The 19540-nt window shown below is 53.8% G+C and overlaps 1 protein-coding gene across 1 annotated transcript in view; it reads right to left on the reverse strand.

Moving 5' to 3' along the window:
* Nucleotides 1-19540, reverse strand: part of RGS9 (regulator of G protein signaling 9) — a 68782-nt gene that overhangs the window by 19275 nt on the left and 29967 nt on the right. Inside the window, exons 9-13 of the mRNA XM_055132743.1 lie at nucleotides 18683-18745; nucleotides 10403-10432; nucleotides 9243-9304; nucleotides 6709-6822; nucleotides 1795-1910 (exon numbers count right to left, since the gene is read on the reverse strand). Of these exons, the coding sequence (XP_054988718.1) occupies nucleotides 1795-1910; nucleotides 6709-6822; nucleotides 9243-9304; nucleotides 10403-10432; nucleotides 18683-18745 (385 nt within the window). The remainder of the gene's footprint in view (nucleotides 1-1794; nucleotides 1911-6708; nucleotides 6823-9242; nucleotides 9305-10402; nucleotides 10433-18682; nucleotides 18746-19540) is intronic.

Raw genomic sequence — 19540 nt, forward strand, 5'->3', positions numbered from 1 at the left:
GGGCTGGAGTGATAGCATAGCGGGTAGGGCATTTGCCTTGCACGCGGCCGACCCGGATTCGATTCCCAGCATCCCATATGGTCCCCTGAGCACCGCCAGGGGTAACTCCTGAGTGCAGAGCCAGGAGTGACCCCTGTGCATCGCTGAGTGTGACCCAAAAAGCAAAAAAAAAAAAAAAAAAAAAGACATTTCGAAGGGACTGGAGCGATAGCACAGCGGGTAGGGCGTTTGCCTTGCACGCAGCCGACCCGGGTTCGATTCCCAGCATCCCATAGGGTCCCCCAAGCACCGCCAGGAGTAATTCCTGAGTGCATGAGCCAGGAGTAACCCCTGTGCATCGCCGGGTATGACCCAAAAATCAAAAAAAGAGAAATAAAACATGTGGAAGAGATTCATCCTCCCTGCTCATCCCTGAATCCTCAAGATTCTCGGGAGCTCACTCCTAGAGCTATTTTTTTTTTTCTTTAAATAATACAGCGACTTCTCTTGGACGGAGAGAATCAGGCGTGTGAGCGGGAGGGAACTTCACAGTGTCATTCCCCAAGAGTGCCAGTAGGTGGCGCTCTGTCCACACTCGGCTCCGGGCGTTTCTTCCAGCTCCTCTGAGCTGTAGTTCCCCGCGGGGCCACTAGGCTCGACAAGGGAAGGATTTTCAAGAATCTCTATTGTAATGCGAAGTGTTGCATCCGACCAAGAGCTAACCCTGTCCCACGGGGCCCAGTTCAGAAGCCTGAATCCTTGGGGCCTTGGGGAGTTAGCAGCTGAGTACCGCAGCCAACAGTGACGCTTCATGAGCTCGGGGTCGGAAGGAAGCGAGCGTGTTCCCTAGGAGGGAGCACCCCAGGGACAGAGACAGGGTAAACACTCTGGGTGCTCAGCCTGGTCCTACGTGGGCTTCGGGCTCTCCCAGCTGCTTCTAGTGTGGAATATTTAAGGAGTTGCTGGACGCACACTCATCGCGGAAAGGGGGTGGAGCACAAGGCTCGCACGGGCCCCCAAGCACCACGGGGGAAGCATCCCCCCACCAAAAAAATAAAAGTCACGTGCACCTCCCATGATGAAACGCCTAGACATGGGACACCCCCGGGCCATTTCCAGGGGCCGCCGGAGGGAGCAGCCCCCGAGCAGGGCTGGCGAGACCTTCAGGGCATAACAGGATCACAGTGGTCTGGGGGGTTGCAGATTTCTCCTGCAATTTCATGCCCCCGGCCGACTTGAAGGGCACCCCGGGATGGGACCCCAAGCAGGCATGTTTTATAGGAACCCCGGACAGATGGCAGAGAAGCATGAGCTGAAGAAAAGCAGGCTGGCGGGCTGGAGGGGTAGTGCAGTGGGTAGAGGGCCTGTCTTGCACGTAACTGGGCCCAAACTCAATATCCGCCATCCCATGGGGTCCCCCAGGCCCTGCCAGGAGTAAGCCCTGAGCACAGAGCCAGGGGTAAGCTCTGGTTGTGGCCCCAAAACCCCAAGGAGAGGAGAGAAGAGAGGAGGGGAGAGGAGCGGGCAGGGGAAGGGAGGGGGAGAGGAGCGGAAGGGAGGGGAAAGGAGAGGAGAGGAAAGGAGAGGAGAGGAGAGGAGAGGAGAGGAGAGGAGAGGAGAGGAGAGGAGAGGAGAGGAGAGGAGAGGAGAGGAGAGGAGAGGAGAGGAGAGGAGAGGAGAGGAGAGGAGAGGAGAGGAGAGGAGAGAGGGAAGGGGAGAGAGGGGAGGGGAGGAGAGGGGAAAGGGGGGGAAGGGAGGGGAGGGAAGCAGATTGAGACAAAAGCAAATGTTTCATGAGATAATACAAAGACCCACCACTAAACTCTTTCTTGAGAAAGTACTGGAAGCTCTGTCGGCCCTTGGGGTCCCGGATCAACTCGCTGAAGTTGAAGGCCCATCGCTCCACCCGCATCTTGGTTGGGATCTCCACCCTGCAAGGACCAGGAATTGTCAGTGCCCGAGGGGCGGGGCCTGGGGGCGTGGTCTGGGGGCAGGTCTTAGGGGGCGTGGCCAGGAGAGCTCTGAGGATGGTTGAGGGGCTTAGGCTCCCCCCAACTTCCATTGATGCTACAGCCCCGAGATCTACCCAGTCCTCCCTGCCCACCCCTACACACGCCAACTGAGCTTTGCCAAGTGAAGGCAGCCGGGGCTGAGTTCCGGAGCCAGACACTAAGGGGCGGCTTTCCGAGGATGGGAGACGACTCCCTGGCCCTTAGCACCCAAGGCACGAGAACGCCAGTCCGCTTCAGTTGACGGAGGGGCACTCTGAGCCAGGAGAAAACTCCAGAAAGTCCCTGACGATGGGCGCTCTGCCACCTACCCATCACTACACAACCACCCCTTCCCAGGGGTGCACACCAGCCCTTGTGAGAGAGGCTGTTCCCCGGCCCTGAGCACCAAGTGCTCCCAGGATTAAACAAATCATCACTATACAGGTGTCCAACACACACACATACACACATTCACACATGCATGCACGCACATACATGCACACACACGCACATACATGCACACATGCACACACATGCACAAATGCTCACACGCACACGTGGGTGCACACACAGATGCGTGCACACACGCATGCATGCACACACACCCACACATACGCATACACACACGCACACACACAAGCACATACACAGATGCACACATGCGCACGTGCACACATGTACACACATGCACAAATGCTCACACGCACACGCGGGCGCACACACAGATGCGTACACACACACCCACACATACACATACACATACACACATGCACACACACAAGCACATACACAGATGCACACATACTCGCACGTACACACACGCACACACTGAGCTTTCTGCAGGAGGCAAGGCTCCTCCGCCTCCCTACGGGGAAACGTCCCCCTGACCCCAGCGAAGCTGAGGCCTCGCACCCCTGAGGCCCGGGAGACGTGGGTGCTCTCCTAGACCTTGTGGATCCCCCTAACGCCGACGCCGTCCCTTGGGAAAGCAGATTTCCAAGCCCGGGGGTCAGCAGCAGGACGGGGAGCGGCTAGAGCGCATCCACGACAGCTCATCAACTCGACCCTTCCAAAACCACAGCGTCCAAACAGGGGACGCACCTGAGAACCCACAGAGACACCTGGACACTCCGGAGGTACCGGAAACTCCAACACGGACACCTGAGAACTGACTGAACACCGAGGTGCCCTCCCAGAGATGCCTGATGGCCCGAGGCTCCTAGCAGACCCCTGAGGCCCCACGGAGATGCCGGGAGCATAAGGGGGCCCTGACAAAGGGATCCTGTTGGATAACACTGGGTTGTCCTTGCTCCTCCCTCAGGGAGCTGATGTTTACTGAGTTACTCCCACCACAGTGCTCCTGAGGCACACCCAATTCCAGCAAGCACTAATAATCCTAGATTGCCTTTCTCTTTCCTTTATGTCACTTGCATGGTTTAGCCATGTCCTTTTTGGATAGACACGGGAGGACAGTTCAGGCTATGCTTTGTAACATGGGAGTTAATTAACTCCAAAATATTTACTCCTGGGGGCTGGAGCAATAGCACAGTGGGGAGGGCATTTGCCTTGCACGCGGCCGACCCGGGTTCAATTCCCAGCATCCCATATGATCCCCTGAGCACTGCCAGGAGTAATTCCTGAGTGCAGAGCCAGGAGTAACCCCTGTGCATCGCCGGGTGTGACCCAAAAAGCCAAAAAAAAAATATTTACTCCTGGACATCCATATTTACTTGACTGAAGCCTCAGTTTCCCTTAGTTACTCGCACTCCAAAAGTAGGGTCCTGACGAAGGGACTGGATGGACCCAGGGCAAGCTGTGAGCTACCCTGGCATCAAAAGAACACAAGCTAAGCGCCAGACGCATAGCAAGTTAAGAGCAGGGTCATGGAGCAAACTCTGGCACGACCCAAAAGGAAGTAACTGAGTAAGGACCCCGCTGGGGTTAGGAAAGACGAACCTGGCCTGAGGACTGTGGTCTGGGATATGTAGCGAGATGTCCCCAGGAAGAGCAACCTTTAAGCTTAATATATCTCTTACTGTGCTCATAAAAAATGGCAAGAAACATTCTATCACTGTATCGCTGTCATCCCATTGTTCATCGATTTACTGGAGTGGGCGCCAGTAATGTCTCCATTCACCCCAGCCCTGAGATTTTAGCAGCCTCTCCTTACTCGTCTTTCCCAACGATTGGAAACACTGTAAGAAGTAAAATTACTAAGATAGTTTAAATGGATGACCGGCTGGGGAAAGCAGAGAGCAATACACCCTGCATGGACCTGGGTGCGCCTCGGGGCCCTGGCTGCCGTGGGAGTGGCTCGAGAACCCTAAGCTCCCTGCAGGAGGAGCAAGGACAACTCGGTGTAATCCAACAGCATCTCCCGCGTGAGTCTGTCCTTGCCCACTCGTCGCAGCCAGAAAGCCACACGCGGCCACGGCCACCGCGGCCAGGCCAGCCTCGGGCCCCGCCTGGCAGGACCTTCTCTGTGTGCCGGCCCGGAGTCAGGCCGGGAGGCGGTGAAGAGGACGGTGTGCTGGCTAAACAGTACATGCTCCCACATGGAGCTCCCGTCTGGCCCAGCTGCTCTGCTCCGGGAGGGGCGGGAACACACACACACACACACACACACACACACACACACACGTCCGCACCACAACCCCACGCATGCGCACACACACACACACGCACACACACACACACACACACACACACACACACACACACACACACACACACTCCGAGCAGCAGCCTTGCGAGAGTGAACAGCAGGGACGGTTTGGGAAAGACTCAGGAAACAGAAACAGCAGCAGAGGCTCCAACAAAATAGGACTCAGCCCTAGGAAGGGGGTGGGGGGGGCGGCTAAAGGGGAGAGTGTGTGTCTAGAACACACAGGAACTGGCACTGCACAGCCCCCCGAGCACTCCAGGGGCACCCACCCAGAGGGGCAGCCCAGCAGTGCAGGGGCTGAGTGAAGAAGCCGGGAGGGAACGGGGGCGGGGGGCAAGGGGGAGAGGGGGAGGGGGAAGGGAGAGGGGAGGGGGAGCATCCCTTTACAAACGCAGCAAAAAATCACGGGCTACAAATGTATGATCATCTAATCTTTGATAAGGGAGCAAGAGATGTGAAGTGGAGCAAGGAAAGCCTCTTTAACAAATGGTGCTGGCACAACTGGACAACCACATGCAAAAAAATGGGCGTAGACCTTGACCTGACACCATGCACAAAAGTCAGATCAAAATGGATTAAAGACCTCAACATCAGACCACAAACCATAAGGTACATTGAAGACAAGGTCGGCAAAACCCTCCACGATATTGAAGATAAAGGTATCTTCAAACGTGACACAGAACTAAGCAATCTAGTAAAAACAGAGATCAACAAATGGGACTACATTAAACTAAAAAGCTTCTGCACCGCAAAAGATACAGTGACCAGAATACAAAGACTATCCACAGAATGGGAAAGGATATTTACACAATACCCATCAGAAAAGGGGTTGATATCAATGGTATATAAAGCACTGGTTGAACTCTACAAGAAGAAAACATCCAACCCCATCAAAAAATGGGGCGAAGAAATGAACAGAAACTTTACCAAAGAAGAAATACGAATGGCCAAAAGGCACATGAAAAAGTGCTCTACATCACTAATCATCAGAGAGATGCAGATCAAAACAACCACAAGATACCACCTCACACCACAGAGACTAGCACACATCCAAAAGAACAAAAGCAACCGCTGTTGGAGAGGATGTGGCGAGAAAGGGACCCTTCTACACTGCTGGTGGGAATGCCGACTGGTTCAGCCCTTCTGGAAAACAATATGGACGATTCTCAAAAAATTAGAAATTGAGCTCCCATTTGACCCAGCAATACCACTGCTGGGAATATATCCCAGAGAGGCAAAAAAGTATAATCGAAATGGCATATGCACATGTATGTTCATCGCAGCACTGTTTACAATAGCCAGAATCTGGAAAAAACCCGAATGCCCTAGAACGGATGACTGGTTGAGGAAACTTTGGTACATCTATACAATGGAATACTATGCAGCTGTTAGAAAAAAGGAGGTCACAAATTTTTTATTTAAGTGGATCGGCATGAAAAGTTTCATGCTAAGTGAAATGAGTCAGAAAGAGAGAGACAGACATAGAAAGATTGCACTCATCTATGACATATAGAATAACAGAGTGGGAGACTAACACCCAAGAATTGTAGAAACAACTACCAGGAGGTTGACTCCATGGCTAGGAGGCTGGCCTCACATTCTGGGGAAAGGGCAACTCAGAGAAGGGATCACCAACTATAATGTAGTCGAAGGCCATGTGGGGGAAGGGAGTTGCGGGCTGAATGAGGGCTAGAGACTGAGCACAGTGGCCACTCAACACCTTTATTGCAAACCACAATAGCTAATTAGAGGGAGAGAACAGAAGGGGATGCCCTGCCACAGTGGCAGGGCGGGGTGGGGGGAGATGGGATTGGGGAGGGTGGGAGGGATGCTGGGTTTACTGGTGGTGGAGAATGGGCACTGGTGAAGGGATGGGTTCCCGAACTTTGTATGGGGGAAGCATAAGCACAGATGTGTATAAATCCGTAACTGTACCCTCATGGTGATTCATTAATTAAAAATAAATAAATTTATTTAAAAAATTTTTTTAAAAAATCACGGGCTGATGACACGTAACTCAGAAAAACCATTTTCTGAAAAAAAGAAGAAGGCGGCAACCCGCGGGATACATACAATTTGGCGTTCAGGTCCCAGAACTGCGTGTCGTCCGTTATCCAGGGGTTGCTGGGCAGGCAGCCGGACATGATGGCGTCGTTGGACGAGAACTGCTCGCTGTACCGGACGATCCTAGAACACAGAGGGACGGCGGTTTGCTGGACGCTCAGCAGCCAAGGGGCAGAACCACGCCCCGAGCTCACGGGCCAGGGGCACCGCGTGACACACTCACGGCCTCCGGCTCCTTGGACTGAGACCCTCTGAGCTCTCAGGTGAGCTGTGGGGCTGCTCCGGGCTCTGCCCTCTCTCTCCCCGCCACCCCCCCAATCCCTCAGCAAGCCCCCTACACCCCACCCACCCCCAAATCTTTTTTTTTTGTTGTTTTTTGGGTCACACCCAGTGATGCTCAGGAGTTACTCCTAGCTTTGCACTCAGGAATTACTCCTGGCGGTGCTTGGGGAACCACATGGGATGCCGAGGATCGAACCCGAATCGGCCGCGTGCAAGGCAAACGCCCTCCCCGCTGTGCTATCACTCTGGCCCCCTACCCCCAAATCTTGACTCCACATTCCACCACACCTTGGCAGCGTCCACTGGATGGGCCTGCACATGTGCCAAGGCCCGGGGGCCCCATCGAGGGAGGCCAAGGCGGCTGTGGACTCGCTGAGAGTCTGACTCTATCAGGACCACGCTTAGTTTAGGGCACTGAGGCCCGCCCATTTTTCTGAGGCCCAGGTCACACGGAAGGAAGAACCCCAGCCCCCCAAACGTGGGCGGGAGCTGACCCCTTGTAAAGGACTCGGGCCTTCAGAGTGGCCCGTCGACTGGCGTCTGGGCAGCTGGGGAACTTGCGGCAGGAGTCCACACCCCACGGTGGACCCCTAAAGCACTCCACAGGCCAGTCACAGCCCACCGGACCCTCGCCCGGGAGATGGACCAGCCTGCCGGGTTTACATCTGCACAAAACTCAAGCTCCCCCTTCCGCCCCCAGGTGCTCTTCTCCTTCCTTTAGTGCTTCACTGCAGAAAAGCAGGAGGGGAGGAAAAAGAAATCAGTCCGCGGGCCGAGTACTGACGAGGCCACGGCATGGGGACAGGCGTCATGGTCACTTTTGGCGGGGGCACATACCTGGGAGGCACGCAGCCCCGAGTTCAAGTCCTGCCACACAGGCCCCTCCCCAGCAGCACCCTCAGATGCGGCCCTGGTGACCCCAGTACCCCTGGACCCAAGCTGCACCAAGGCATAAGCCTGACCATTGGGCTATCCAGTCTGCTTGGGGAGTGTGGCCAGGAGTGGTCCCCAGACCCCCCCCCCAGTGCTGCTTGGGAAGACCCTCACCAAAAATTAAAAAAAAAAATTGCCAAGTAGGTCTTAGGCACCTCCGATAGCTTCGGGGGTCTGTCAGAGCCCATGTGGGTGAAATGGAACTTCCGGCATGTCAGGGCTGGACTTGACCCCAGAACACCGGATCACGGGAGCACACAGCGAGGGCGGCCCAGCGCCCCACCCACCCTCACCTGGGAGCCCAGCTCAGCAGACCCTGAAGAAGGTTGGGCAGGGGGGAGGGGGGAGGGTCCTGGCACATTTTCTCAGACACTCGGTAATTTGGCCGACCAGGAGTCTGGGCCGTGGAGAAGGATATTCGAAGAGCCTTTCCGGACCCCCCTCACCCCGAAACCACACTGGAGGAGAGAGCTGGACCCGTTAGCCCATGCCCCCAGTCTGCTGAGACGCCCCCCTCTGGTCTCCCAGAGCCAAAGAAACCCTCCATCCCCGGGACCCCGCAAGGCGGCCAGGCCGTCCTCAAGCCCCACACCTAAGAGGGCAGCCCAGCGGGGTGCAGAGCCGGATCCCCCCGACACCTTCCGGTACAACAGAGCTGGAGGGTTCAACCAAGAACACGTGAGCCCAACTGAGTCCTAATTGAATTCTGGGGGCGGGTGGGTGGGGACCAGGAGGCGGCTGGGGCCACACCCTCCAATGCTCGCGGGGCTATTCCTGGCTCTGTGCTCAGCGGGGGACCCTAGGCGGTGCTGGAGATCAAACTGAAAGCTGTCACACGCCGGGCAAGTGCCTGGCCTGCTACGCGTTGCCACTGGATTTTCAATCAGAGATTCTCCAGAGGATATCCACCGTCGGGCTGAGCCTGCAAACATCACCCCAATGTCCCTCATACAGGGGTAGTAAAGGGGCACGGAGAATTGAGGGCCCTCATGGGGTCCAGCCTGTGGCTTTCCGCCTCCTCCCACCTTCCCACCTACCTATAAATGGATGCCAAGGGACAGCAGAGACACGGGCAGGACGTCATGCTCCGCAGCTCTGGCGTGAGCCTCACAGACCCCGACTCTGGGCTCCCGAAGGGAAAACCCACAGGCCGTCAGTGAGAGCCAGGGACCATCCCCGAGACCCTGCTTTCGCCCCTTGGGTCCTTTAGGCTCTGAAATCAACTCATGAAGGTCAAGCTGACGGGAAGGCGGATGACCCTCTCGGGTATCCACTGTCTCTCCGACCTCATCAAGTTAGCCACCACGACTAGCCGAGCAGAGACTTACCCGCCCAGGGACACGGAGGACTTCACCGTGGACCTCATCAGCGCCTGCTGGTAATACATGATCTGGAAGAAACACGGCAGTGAGCACACATCAGCCCTGCACATAGCAACCAACGGGGGCTCTTACAAGGACACCTTTGTTTGGCTTTGCTTTTGGGGGTCACACCCGGCGATGCACAGGGGTGACTCCTGGCTCTGCACTCAGGAATTACTCCTGGTGGTGCTCAGGGGACCCTATGGGATGCTGGGAATTGAACCCGGGTTGGCCCAGTGCATGGCAAACGCCCTCCCCGCTGTACTATCACTCCAGCCCCACAAGGACACCTTTGACCCGGAACCAGAAGCCGGGTCTCCACCCTACCCCCGTGCTCCCTCCCTCAAGCCAGTCACATCAGTAGCAGGGGGGCTCAGGTCCACAGCAGATTGGTGACTCCATGTTTTGAATTTGGGTGCTCGCTATGGATTCATCTGGGATAAAGCATCAAGTGGAAAAAAAAAAGGGGGTGTGTGTGGGGGGAGTTCTCCAGAACAGAGAACCCACCTGTGGAGAGATGCTTAGTTTTTCCCTCCCTGGCCAACACGCCCCAGAACTCCGGCTGTAGCCCTGGATTGAGATTTGTCAAACAAGGTCATGTGTCCCCTTGGCCACTGCAAGAATGGGCTCCGGCTGGGATGCAGACCCCGTGAAGCATGTGACTCCCACCCCCACCCCCTCAATCTCTAGCTGTGCCTCTGAGTTCCACACCCCAGCTCTCAGTGTCCACCTCACTCAAACCTCAGCATCAGGTCAAAGCATATACACTTTGTCCAAGGGTCTAAAAATCAGCCTTGAGTGGCTGGAGCGATAGCACAGCGGGGAGGGCATTTGCCTTGCACTCGGCCGACCCGGGTTTGATTCCCAGCATCCCATATGGTCCCCCGAGCACCATAAGGCATAATTCCTGGTGCAGAGCCAGGAGTAACCCCTAAGCACTGGCGGGTTTGACCCAAGAAGCAAAAATAAAATAAAATGAAATGAAATCAAGCCTGGGTGGGGGTGAAAGCTGGGTGGCAGCGTGGATGACTTGGAGGCATGAGACCGGATTCGTGCCGGGCACAGCCTGACAGAAAGGCACACACACAGATCAGGTCAAAGGTCGCTGCAGAAGGGAGGGTGATTACCTCTTTTTTGACAGCCGTGATTGTTTGTTTCTGTAAAACAAAGAAACAGAAACCATTCACCACTTGAAATCATTGCAGTTCAAATAAACATTTTGAAAAAAAAAAGTTTTTTTTTTTAAGACCTTCCCCTGAAATTTGTTCCGGGCCGAAGGGGGCAGGCTGGGATTGGGAGGGAAGCTGGGGATATCGGTTGGAGGGACGGGCACAGTTGAAACAACTGTATAGTGATTTTGTAAATCACAGTGTTTTTCACTTGTATCACTTGTCATCCCTTGAAATCGTTGATCTTCGATTTGCTCGAGCGGGCGCCAGTAATGTCTCCATTTGTCCCTGTTGCATGCTACAGTGTTTTTCATTAAAATTAATTTTTAGGGCCGGAGCGATAGCACAGCGGGTAGGGCGTTTGCCTTGCACGCGGCCAACCCGGGTTCGATCCCCGGCATCCCATATGGTCCCCCAAGCACCGCCAGGAGTAATTCCTGAGTGCAAAGCCAGGAGTAACCCCTGAGCATCGCTGGGTGTGACCCAAAAAGCTAAAAATAAATAAATAAATAAAAATAAAATAAAATTAATTTTTAGTAAAACCCTTCCCCGGGAGAAGACTATCCGTCTCTTTTTTCTTTTTATTCAGAATTTCCCCTTCTTTACCACCTCTGCCCTATTCTACATCACCGCTGGGAAATCTGACTAGCTAAGGACTCAGATGAAGGAAGAAGTGTGATTCACTATAACTTTATCGTACATGGGTGGGGGGGGTCCAGGTGCGTGAAAGGCTACATTTGGGATGGTCCCAGCTGACATTATCTGCTGAAGGAATCATCTCAAAAAACGCCAAGAGGGCTGGCTGGAGCAATAGCACAGCGGGGAGAACGTATGGCTTACATCTGGCCGACCCAGGTTCAATTCCCAGCACCCCATATCACCACCAGGAGTAATTCCTGAGCACAGAGCCAGGAGGAACCCCTGTGCATCGCCGGGTGTGACCCAAAAAGAAAAAAATAAATAAATAAAACGGTGAGAGATGCAGATGAAGGGAAGGTGTCCGTAGCCTTCTCTCAGACAGGGCTCTGCATGAACAGGGATACGGGGTCCTCAGTGACTCTTAACAACCCAACGGCACAAGTTGGGGGAAACACCCCTTTGCCACACACATCCAGCCCACGCCGGCAAGACTGGAGATGCGTCTCCATGCGTCCCCGGGAGCTGGGTGTGGAAGATTCTGTCGGAACCCCCATCCTCGCTCCACAACTTCGAGCCCACGTGGGGGCCGAGTCCCCTGGCTCCTCTTCTGGATTGTTTGGGTTTCAAAGAGAGCGTCTCGGAGAGACAGCCCTGTTGTTGGGGCTCTGGGCTCCTGGGAACCGTCCCGACTGCTTTCTGCTAAGATCTCCCACAATCTTTGGCCCCCACGCGGCTCCGGGAAGGCAGACACAGGCTGAACGCCCGTCTCCGCCTTCCTCGGTCTGGTCCTGTCTGTCCTCGGCTGCCCCCTGCAGACGTGTGTCCTTCAAACCGAGCATCCTGGTTGTTCATATCCACACTGCTGGACACCCCCCAGTCTTCACGCCAGATGGACACAGAGGACACGTCCCTTCGCCAGTTTCCAAGTCAGGCCTGGCTCAGAGCCACAGACAAGAGATGAAGATGGATCCAAACTAGATGCCCCAACTGCACCCAGTCCAGTTTCCTCGTGTTTCAGGAGATGGCTGTTGGACCGTTGCTTGGACGGGGAAATCTAATTTCCTGGGCAGGGTAGAAGTTATTTCAGACGGGTCAAGCTTAGACAGGAGTCTGTTTTGGGGGGGCTCACCCAAGCCCAACTTCCTCTGTCATGATGCTCATCAAATTGGTGATAAGGTATTTGTCAGTGTGACTGTTTGCTTGTGGGAGTTACTACCCACAATGTACCCTTAAGGGCAGGGAGACCCTATCTCCCTCCCCTGGAGCATTATTTGGGACAGAGGAGTTGCTCAATAAACATGTAGCAATGATGGCCCGGCTGTGCTTTGGGACTTAGACAAAAAAGAAAGAGAGAGAGAGAGAGAGAGAGAGAGAGAGAGAGAGAGAGAGAGAGAGAGAGAGAGAGAGAGAGAGAGATGCATTCTAAAGATGCATAGAAAAAAATGCTTAGGGGGAAAAAACGGGAGACGCATATTCTACTAGAATATGCCTCCACTTGAAAACTTGGAAAACATTCCCCAACTAATCCAAATATTTTGGCAACCACATTGATTCTTTGCTCCCAACAGAAGGCATGGTTTTTGAAGACACACATTTCAGGTCAAAAAGAAGCCTGGGGTTAGAGCGGACTTGCGTTCAAAAATTCAAGAGATTCAGGAGCCAGAGCGATAGTACAACAGGGAGGGTGTTTGCCTTGCACGTGGCCGACCCAGGTTCGATCCCCGGCATCCCATATGGTCCACCAAGCACAGCCAGGAGTAACCCCTGAGCATCACTGTAAGTGACCAAAAGAGCAAAATAATAATAATAATAATAATAATAAATTCAAACGGCTCTGAGTGAAATATCCTATGGCTCATCTACCTCTGCGTCCATCCGCTGCTCAGGAAGGAAGCCCAACACTCCTGCAGTAAGACCACCCAGCCTTGAGTGCCTCGCCATTCGCCCCTCTCTGAGCCCTCACAAAATTTAAGAGGGAGATTTTGTGGTTCTGAGTTTCAGTGAAGGAAACTGAGGTGATGTGCAGGTTGGCAGTTGGCTGAGATGAGTTTCAAGCACCCTTTGTGGGGCTGAGAGGTGATGGCGGGGAACAGATAGAGCCTCTCCTTCCGTTCCTTCCTCCTCCGCCCTGAAGCAGAGGGTGGAGCCCAAATCTGATGACTCTGGCCCCACACTTCATTTCAGAATCACCCAGGACGAGCGAGCGCTCCAGCCCCTATCACAAGATGCAACTCTCACACGGAATCCCCCTTCAGTTAACACTCAGGATGGCAAAGCAGTCGCCCAGCTCTGAGAGAGAGGAGTGACGGATGCAGGGCAGAGAAAGGAGGCTAGCAGGAGCAGCACGGGATAAACACCTGAGCGTCACTCAGAAAACAGACCTTAAATGCACACAAGCACACAGGCAGGCGTGCACGCGCGCGCGCGCGCGCACACACACACACACACACACACAATACACACACACCACAATTAGGTGAGGCGATAGAGGTGCTAATAAACCTTACAGGATCATCATTTGACAACAGACATTTGTCTTTGATCATGACTCTATCACGCTATCACACAGTACATTTACATGTCACGTGTCACCATATCACGGAAGAACTGGGGGGACCACCATGAAAGATGATCAAGATTGTCTTAGCATCCAGCCTCATAAACACCCCTTCCGGGCACTCTGGCCCCTGCGTTTGCAACACAAAACTTCTGGGGGGCGGGGGGGTTGCTTTGTGGCTCCCGAGAAGAGAACGCAGGAAATAAGACAAATTCTCAGTCTGTCCTTCTGGTGTCTTGGCCCTGGGAACTGTCCTTGCAAGTCAACCATGCACACGCGCACATGCACACGCGCACGCGCGCGCACACGCACACACACACTCCCATACACATACACTTTCACAAACTCACACACACACTCACATACCTTGCACACTCCCTCACAGACTCCTGCACTCACGTGCACATACACATATTCACACTCACTCTCACGCTCAAATACACACATGTGCCCATTCACTCACACTCATTTACACACTCAAAGAGCTCGTACTCACTCTCATACAACACTCACACACATACAAGACACTCTCTCAGACTCACAAACTCACCCAGACTTACATGTACATACACACATGCACTCACACTCATTCACACACATCACACATTTAGCCACACACTCACTCTTGCATTCAGACTCACACACTCATCTACACACTCACACACACTCATGCACACACACACACATACATTCTCAACTTCTCCTGGTCTGACTGACCTAGTATATTAATTTCTGGCGCCGTTGCCTCAGTCTGTAGGGTGTGACCACTTTCTACACTTTGAGTCACTCCCTTCACCCTTGCTAGCCTTGGAGAGTTCGGTGGTATGGTGGTGTGAAGAGAACTAGCAGCTTTTGGAATCCCAGAATTTTCAGGCAATGTCTGAGAATCCACCTGCCGTGGATCGGGTTGAGTCTGAGGCTTCCCCACCCCCACGAGAGCTCTGATGTCTAGTATTTTTAAAAGTGCTCCCGGGGCAATGAGATACCATCTCACACCAGAGAGAAGGGCACATAACAAAAATAGCAGGAACAATCTGTGCTGGCAGGGATGTGGTGAAAAAGCAAGTGTCACCCACTGCTGGTGGGAAAGCTGTCTGGTCCAGCCCCTGTGGAAAACAGTGTGGGGAGTCCTCAGGAAACTTAGAATTGAGGTGCCGTACGACCCAGCCACCCCACTTAGGGGCGTCTGCTCCCAGAACGCAAAAATATTCCTTCAAAAGGATGTCTGCACATCATTATTCATTGCTGCACTTAGGGCTGGAGCGATAGCACAGTGGGTAGGGCGTTTGCCTTGCACCCAGGTTTGATTCCTCCATCCCTCTCGGAGAGCCCAGTAAGCTACCAAGAGTATCCCACCCCACATGGCAGAGCCTGGAAAGCTCCCCGTGGCGTATTTGATATGCCAAATATAGTAACAATAACAGGTCTCATTCCCCTGACCCTGAAAGAGCCTCCAATCGTTGGGAAAGACGAGTAAGTAAGGAGAGGCTGCTAAAATCTCAAGGCTGGGACGAATGGAGACATTACTGGCACCCGCTCGAGTAAATCAATGATCAACAGGATGACAGTGATACAGTGATACAGTGATTGAGGCTAAACCCCATACAGATCCACTCTCAGTATTCTCGTGACTTAGCCAAGACTGGGGAGGCATGAATTTAAGGAAAAGTGAGGCTATTTTCCCGCGCGCGCATACACACACACACGGCTCAGAATCAGGCACCTGGAGACAAACTAAGCAGGAAGCCCTTGACCCCGGACTCAGCCGCTGGTCCCCGCCCGCAGGGCCACCACTTTCTCCCTGAGTGACAAGTGACATCAGCCCTGAGCTTCCCTCCCCAGGACACACGTGGTTGCTGTCGGAATTCTCTGCCTGAGGAACCCTCCAATGCTCAGCATTCCTGGGATTCTCAGTCACTGCTTTTCCACTTGCAGTTGCCCAAATAGGGTCACATGTGGGGCTTGTGGACACAGTCCCACGGTCAGCCGCTGGCCCCCAAAACTGGACGCAGACTGTAGCCAAGGCTTGTGGCCAGGCCTGGGAGGGCGTGTCGCAGGCCCCTGCAGACAGGAGTGAGGGGATGACCAGGAGAGGGGGGCCGGGAGTCCGCCCTTGGAATATCAGCTAAGCCAGCGGCGAGGGTCAGGCGGGGCGGGGACTGAGATGCAAAACCGGGAAACGTGTGAGGAATCGGGGGTCCCTGAGAGCAGAGAGAGGGTCGAAAGCTGAAAACCGGGAGATCCGGAGAGAGGGGACCGCGGGTAAGGCGCTTGCCTTGCGTGCAGCCGAGCCCGGTTTAAATCCCCAGCACAACCTGTGTTCCCCCCAGCACTGCCTGGGGTCACTTGTGAGCACAGAGCCAGGAGTAAGCCCCGAGCAGCACCACGGGGTGTGGCCCCCAAACCAAAATAATAATAGTTTCCAGAGGATGAGGCCAGAATCTTAACACAAGTGCAAGACTCACTGGCCATAGAGACAACAGGCCCCAGGGAGACACGAGTGAGGCCAGGTGCCCTAGAAAGGTGTGTCTGTGTGTGTGTGTGGGGGGGGGGGTCCCTGTGATGTCACCAGCAGCGGTCAAGTACTCTCCGGAAGGTGAGGACCGGGGAAATCCAGCCTCCAGCTTCTAAAAGCTTCGGAGCAGACGGAAGGTGGGCCAGAGGGTGGGCTGGCGTCTCCCCAGGTTCAAGGTTCCTGGGGAGCCTGAACACCCAGGCACTGCCAGGCCCCCCACCCCACCCCTGAGGCTGCATCTGAGTCTTAACTGGGTGCTCTCGGGGGTGCTCAGAGCCCAAACCTGACCGAGGTGGGGGAACACGGCTGGGCTATCACTGTACCCCCCCGGGGCCGTATCCCACCAGTGTCTCCTCCCTCAGAGCCAAACTCCCTGAGTCAGAGGGGGGCTGCCATGGCCCCCCCACCCTGAGGGGGCCCCCCAGGCAGCTCCTTACACTGACGGGTCCTCATTTCCCTCCAAACAAGCAAAGCACTGGGGGTCTCGCAAAGGGGCCCCTCAGCCCAGAAACCTCGGATGTCCTCGGGTCCCCGTCACCCCCACCCCCTCGGGCAGGCCAGCAAGGAAGGCCTCTGGGTCCAGTGCAGGGACCCCGCCCGCTCAGCCCCCACAGAGGGTCCCGAGCAGTGGCCCCCGGGCCCCGGCAGATGCGAGACGTTCCCGATCCTTCGAGTCAGCACCGGCAGGAGAAAGGGCGCTGCGGGGAGAGACAGAGACGGAAGGTCAGGGGAAAGAGAGGGCGCACCCGCCCACCCCCCCCTGCTCGCCTCCCGTGCACCGAGCACCAGCACCGCCAGACGCAGGGCTGAGAGCGTCTCCCCTCCCCCTCCCCGCCCGACCCTCAGAAAGAAGGGGCCGGCTGCACCCCTCGGAGTGACCCCTAAACAGCACGGGGAGGGGCTCAGCTGTCCTGGGCTGAAGCACACACAGGACTCGGACCTGGGGGCTGGTCAGACTGAGGGGTGCACGGGCCCCCTCCCGCCCCCGACCTCTGCCCAGCCCCAGAGAGACTTCTGGAACACCAGCTACCCTAAGGACAGCGGGTTTCTACCTGGGCTCAGGACCATTTTGTTCCCACGGCAACCATGAGTGCCAGGGCTGGAAGGCTGTCAGCTGAGGGGGAGGGAGTTTCACGGATGCATGTGTGTGTGTGTGTGGTGTGAATGCTGTATATACAGGTTTGTATGGTATATATATATATGGTGTGTGGTATGTGTATGGGCATATGCTATAATATGGGGTGTGTATGGTGTACGTGTGTATGTCTATATGCTGTGATATGGTGTGTGTATGTGGTGTGTCTATCTATGGTGTATAGTGTGTGTATGGTGTTTGTGGTATGTGTATTGTACTCTGTGTATATGGTGTGTATGTGGTATATATGTGTGTGTGTATGTATGGTGTGTGTCCATGGTATGTGGTGTGTGTGGTGTGTGTACGGTACACTGTGTATATGGTATGTGTGTGTGTATGCTATGGATATGGGGTGTGTATGGGGTGTGTATGTGATATAAAGTGTGTCTCTGGTATGTGTCTGTTGTGTCTATGGTGTGTGTCTGTGGTGTAGGGTGGTGTATGTATGGTACACTGCATATATAGTGTGTGTGTGTGCTGTGTATATGGGGTGTGTATGGTGTGTGTGTGTGTGTGCTGGGTATATAGGATGTGTATGATGTATGTGTATGGTGTAAAGTATGTGTATGGTATGTATGTGTTATGTATGTTGTGTGTATAGTGTGTGTGGTGTATGGTGGTGTATGTATGATATACTGTGTATATGGAGTGTGTATGGTGTGTCTATATGGTATACAGTATGTGTATGGTATGTGTCTATTATGCATGTTGTGTGTATAGTATGTGTGTGGAGTATGGTGGTGTATGTATGGTACACTGTGTATATGGGTGTGTGTGTTTGTGCTATGTATATGGAGTGTGTATGGTGTGTGTACATGGTATACAGTGTGTATATGATGTGTGTCTATTTTGTATGTTGTGTGTATGGTGTGTGTGGTATGTGGTGGTGTATGTATGGTACACTGTGTATATGGGGTGTGTGTGTTTGTGCTGTGTATATGGAGTGTGTATGGTGTGTGTACATGGTATACAGTGTATATATTATGTGTGTCTATTTTGTATGTTGTGTGTATGGTGTGTGTGGTGTATGGTGGTGTATGTATGGTACACTGTGTATATGGGGTGTGTGTATGCGCTCGTGCATGCAGGAACCTCACGGGCGTGCAGGAACCTCACACATTGCCAGACGCCACCTCCAGGGCCTGGACTCCCTCCCCACCTGACACCCTCCCTAACCTGTGAATATAGTGTCTGGTGTGTGTGTGTGTGTGTGTGTGTGTGTGTGTGTGTGTGTGTGTGTGTGTGACAAAGGCCCTACAGTATTCTCTCTCTGGCAATCTCCAAGGAAGGTCTGTAGGTCCCAACAGACACATGGAAACCGTGGGCCCTTTCCCTTCTAGAACCCTGACCTCGGGCCTGCTCAGGTACAGAGTCGAGACCTACCTGGTTTACCTGAACTTCATTCGGATCAGTCACTCGATCCAAGCCATAGTCCAGCACATTGTTCATTCCTGGCTAAATGGGACAAAGAATAAAGATCACTTCAGGGGATGTCTCGGTTTCTATTAACCTTGGTTTTTGTCAAGATGCTAATTATTAAATGACTCTGACAAGGGTTGGTGGCCTAGCCCATGGGGAGCTATGAAGGTGTGTTATACCTTCTGGGTAAGAAGATCAACTTCACAGAGGCTGGTAAGCTTCTAGGGGCATCCACAGAATCTAACACATGGATGGATGGATGGATGGATGGATGGATGGATGGATGGATGGATGGATGGATGGATGGATGGATGGATGGACCGATGGAAGGACAAATATACACATGGATGGATGAATGGACAGTTGGATGAATAGATGAGTGAATGAGTAAGTGGGTCGATGGATGGATGAGTAGATGGATGGCTGAGTGAGTGGATGAGCAGGTAAGTCTATGGATGGATGGATGGATGGATGGATAGATGGATGAATGGATGGGTGGGTAGACGGACAGATGGACGGATGGATGGATGGGTGAGCGAATAGATGGGCTAATGGTGAATGAATAAGTAGATGGGTGTGTGGGTCATTTGGGTGGATGGATGGATGAAGGATGGATAGATGATGGATGGATAGATGGAATGTTGGATGAGTAGGTATAAGTGTCGTTGAGTAGGTATAAGATTGTGGACCGATGAATAAATGGATGGTTGTAGGTGGATGAATAGTTAAAAAACACAAAGTCCAGATTGTTCGCTGAGACTAGGACACGGAGTTCCCATTCTTCCCCAGTGCTCTTTCCCCACCCTACAGTACAGTGCTTTGGAGAGTCCA

This window comes from Sorex araneus, chromosome 3 (genome assembly GCF_027595985.1).
Source record: "Sorex araneus isolate mSorAra2 chromosome 3, mSorAra2.pri, whole genome shotgun sequence".
Classification (NCBI taxonomy): domain Eukaryota; kingdom Metazoa; phylum Chordata; class Mammalia; order Eulipotyphla; family Soricidae; genus Sorex; species Sorex araneus.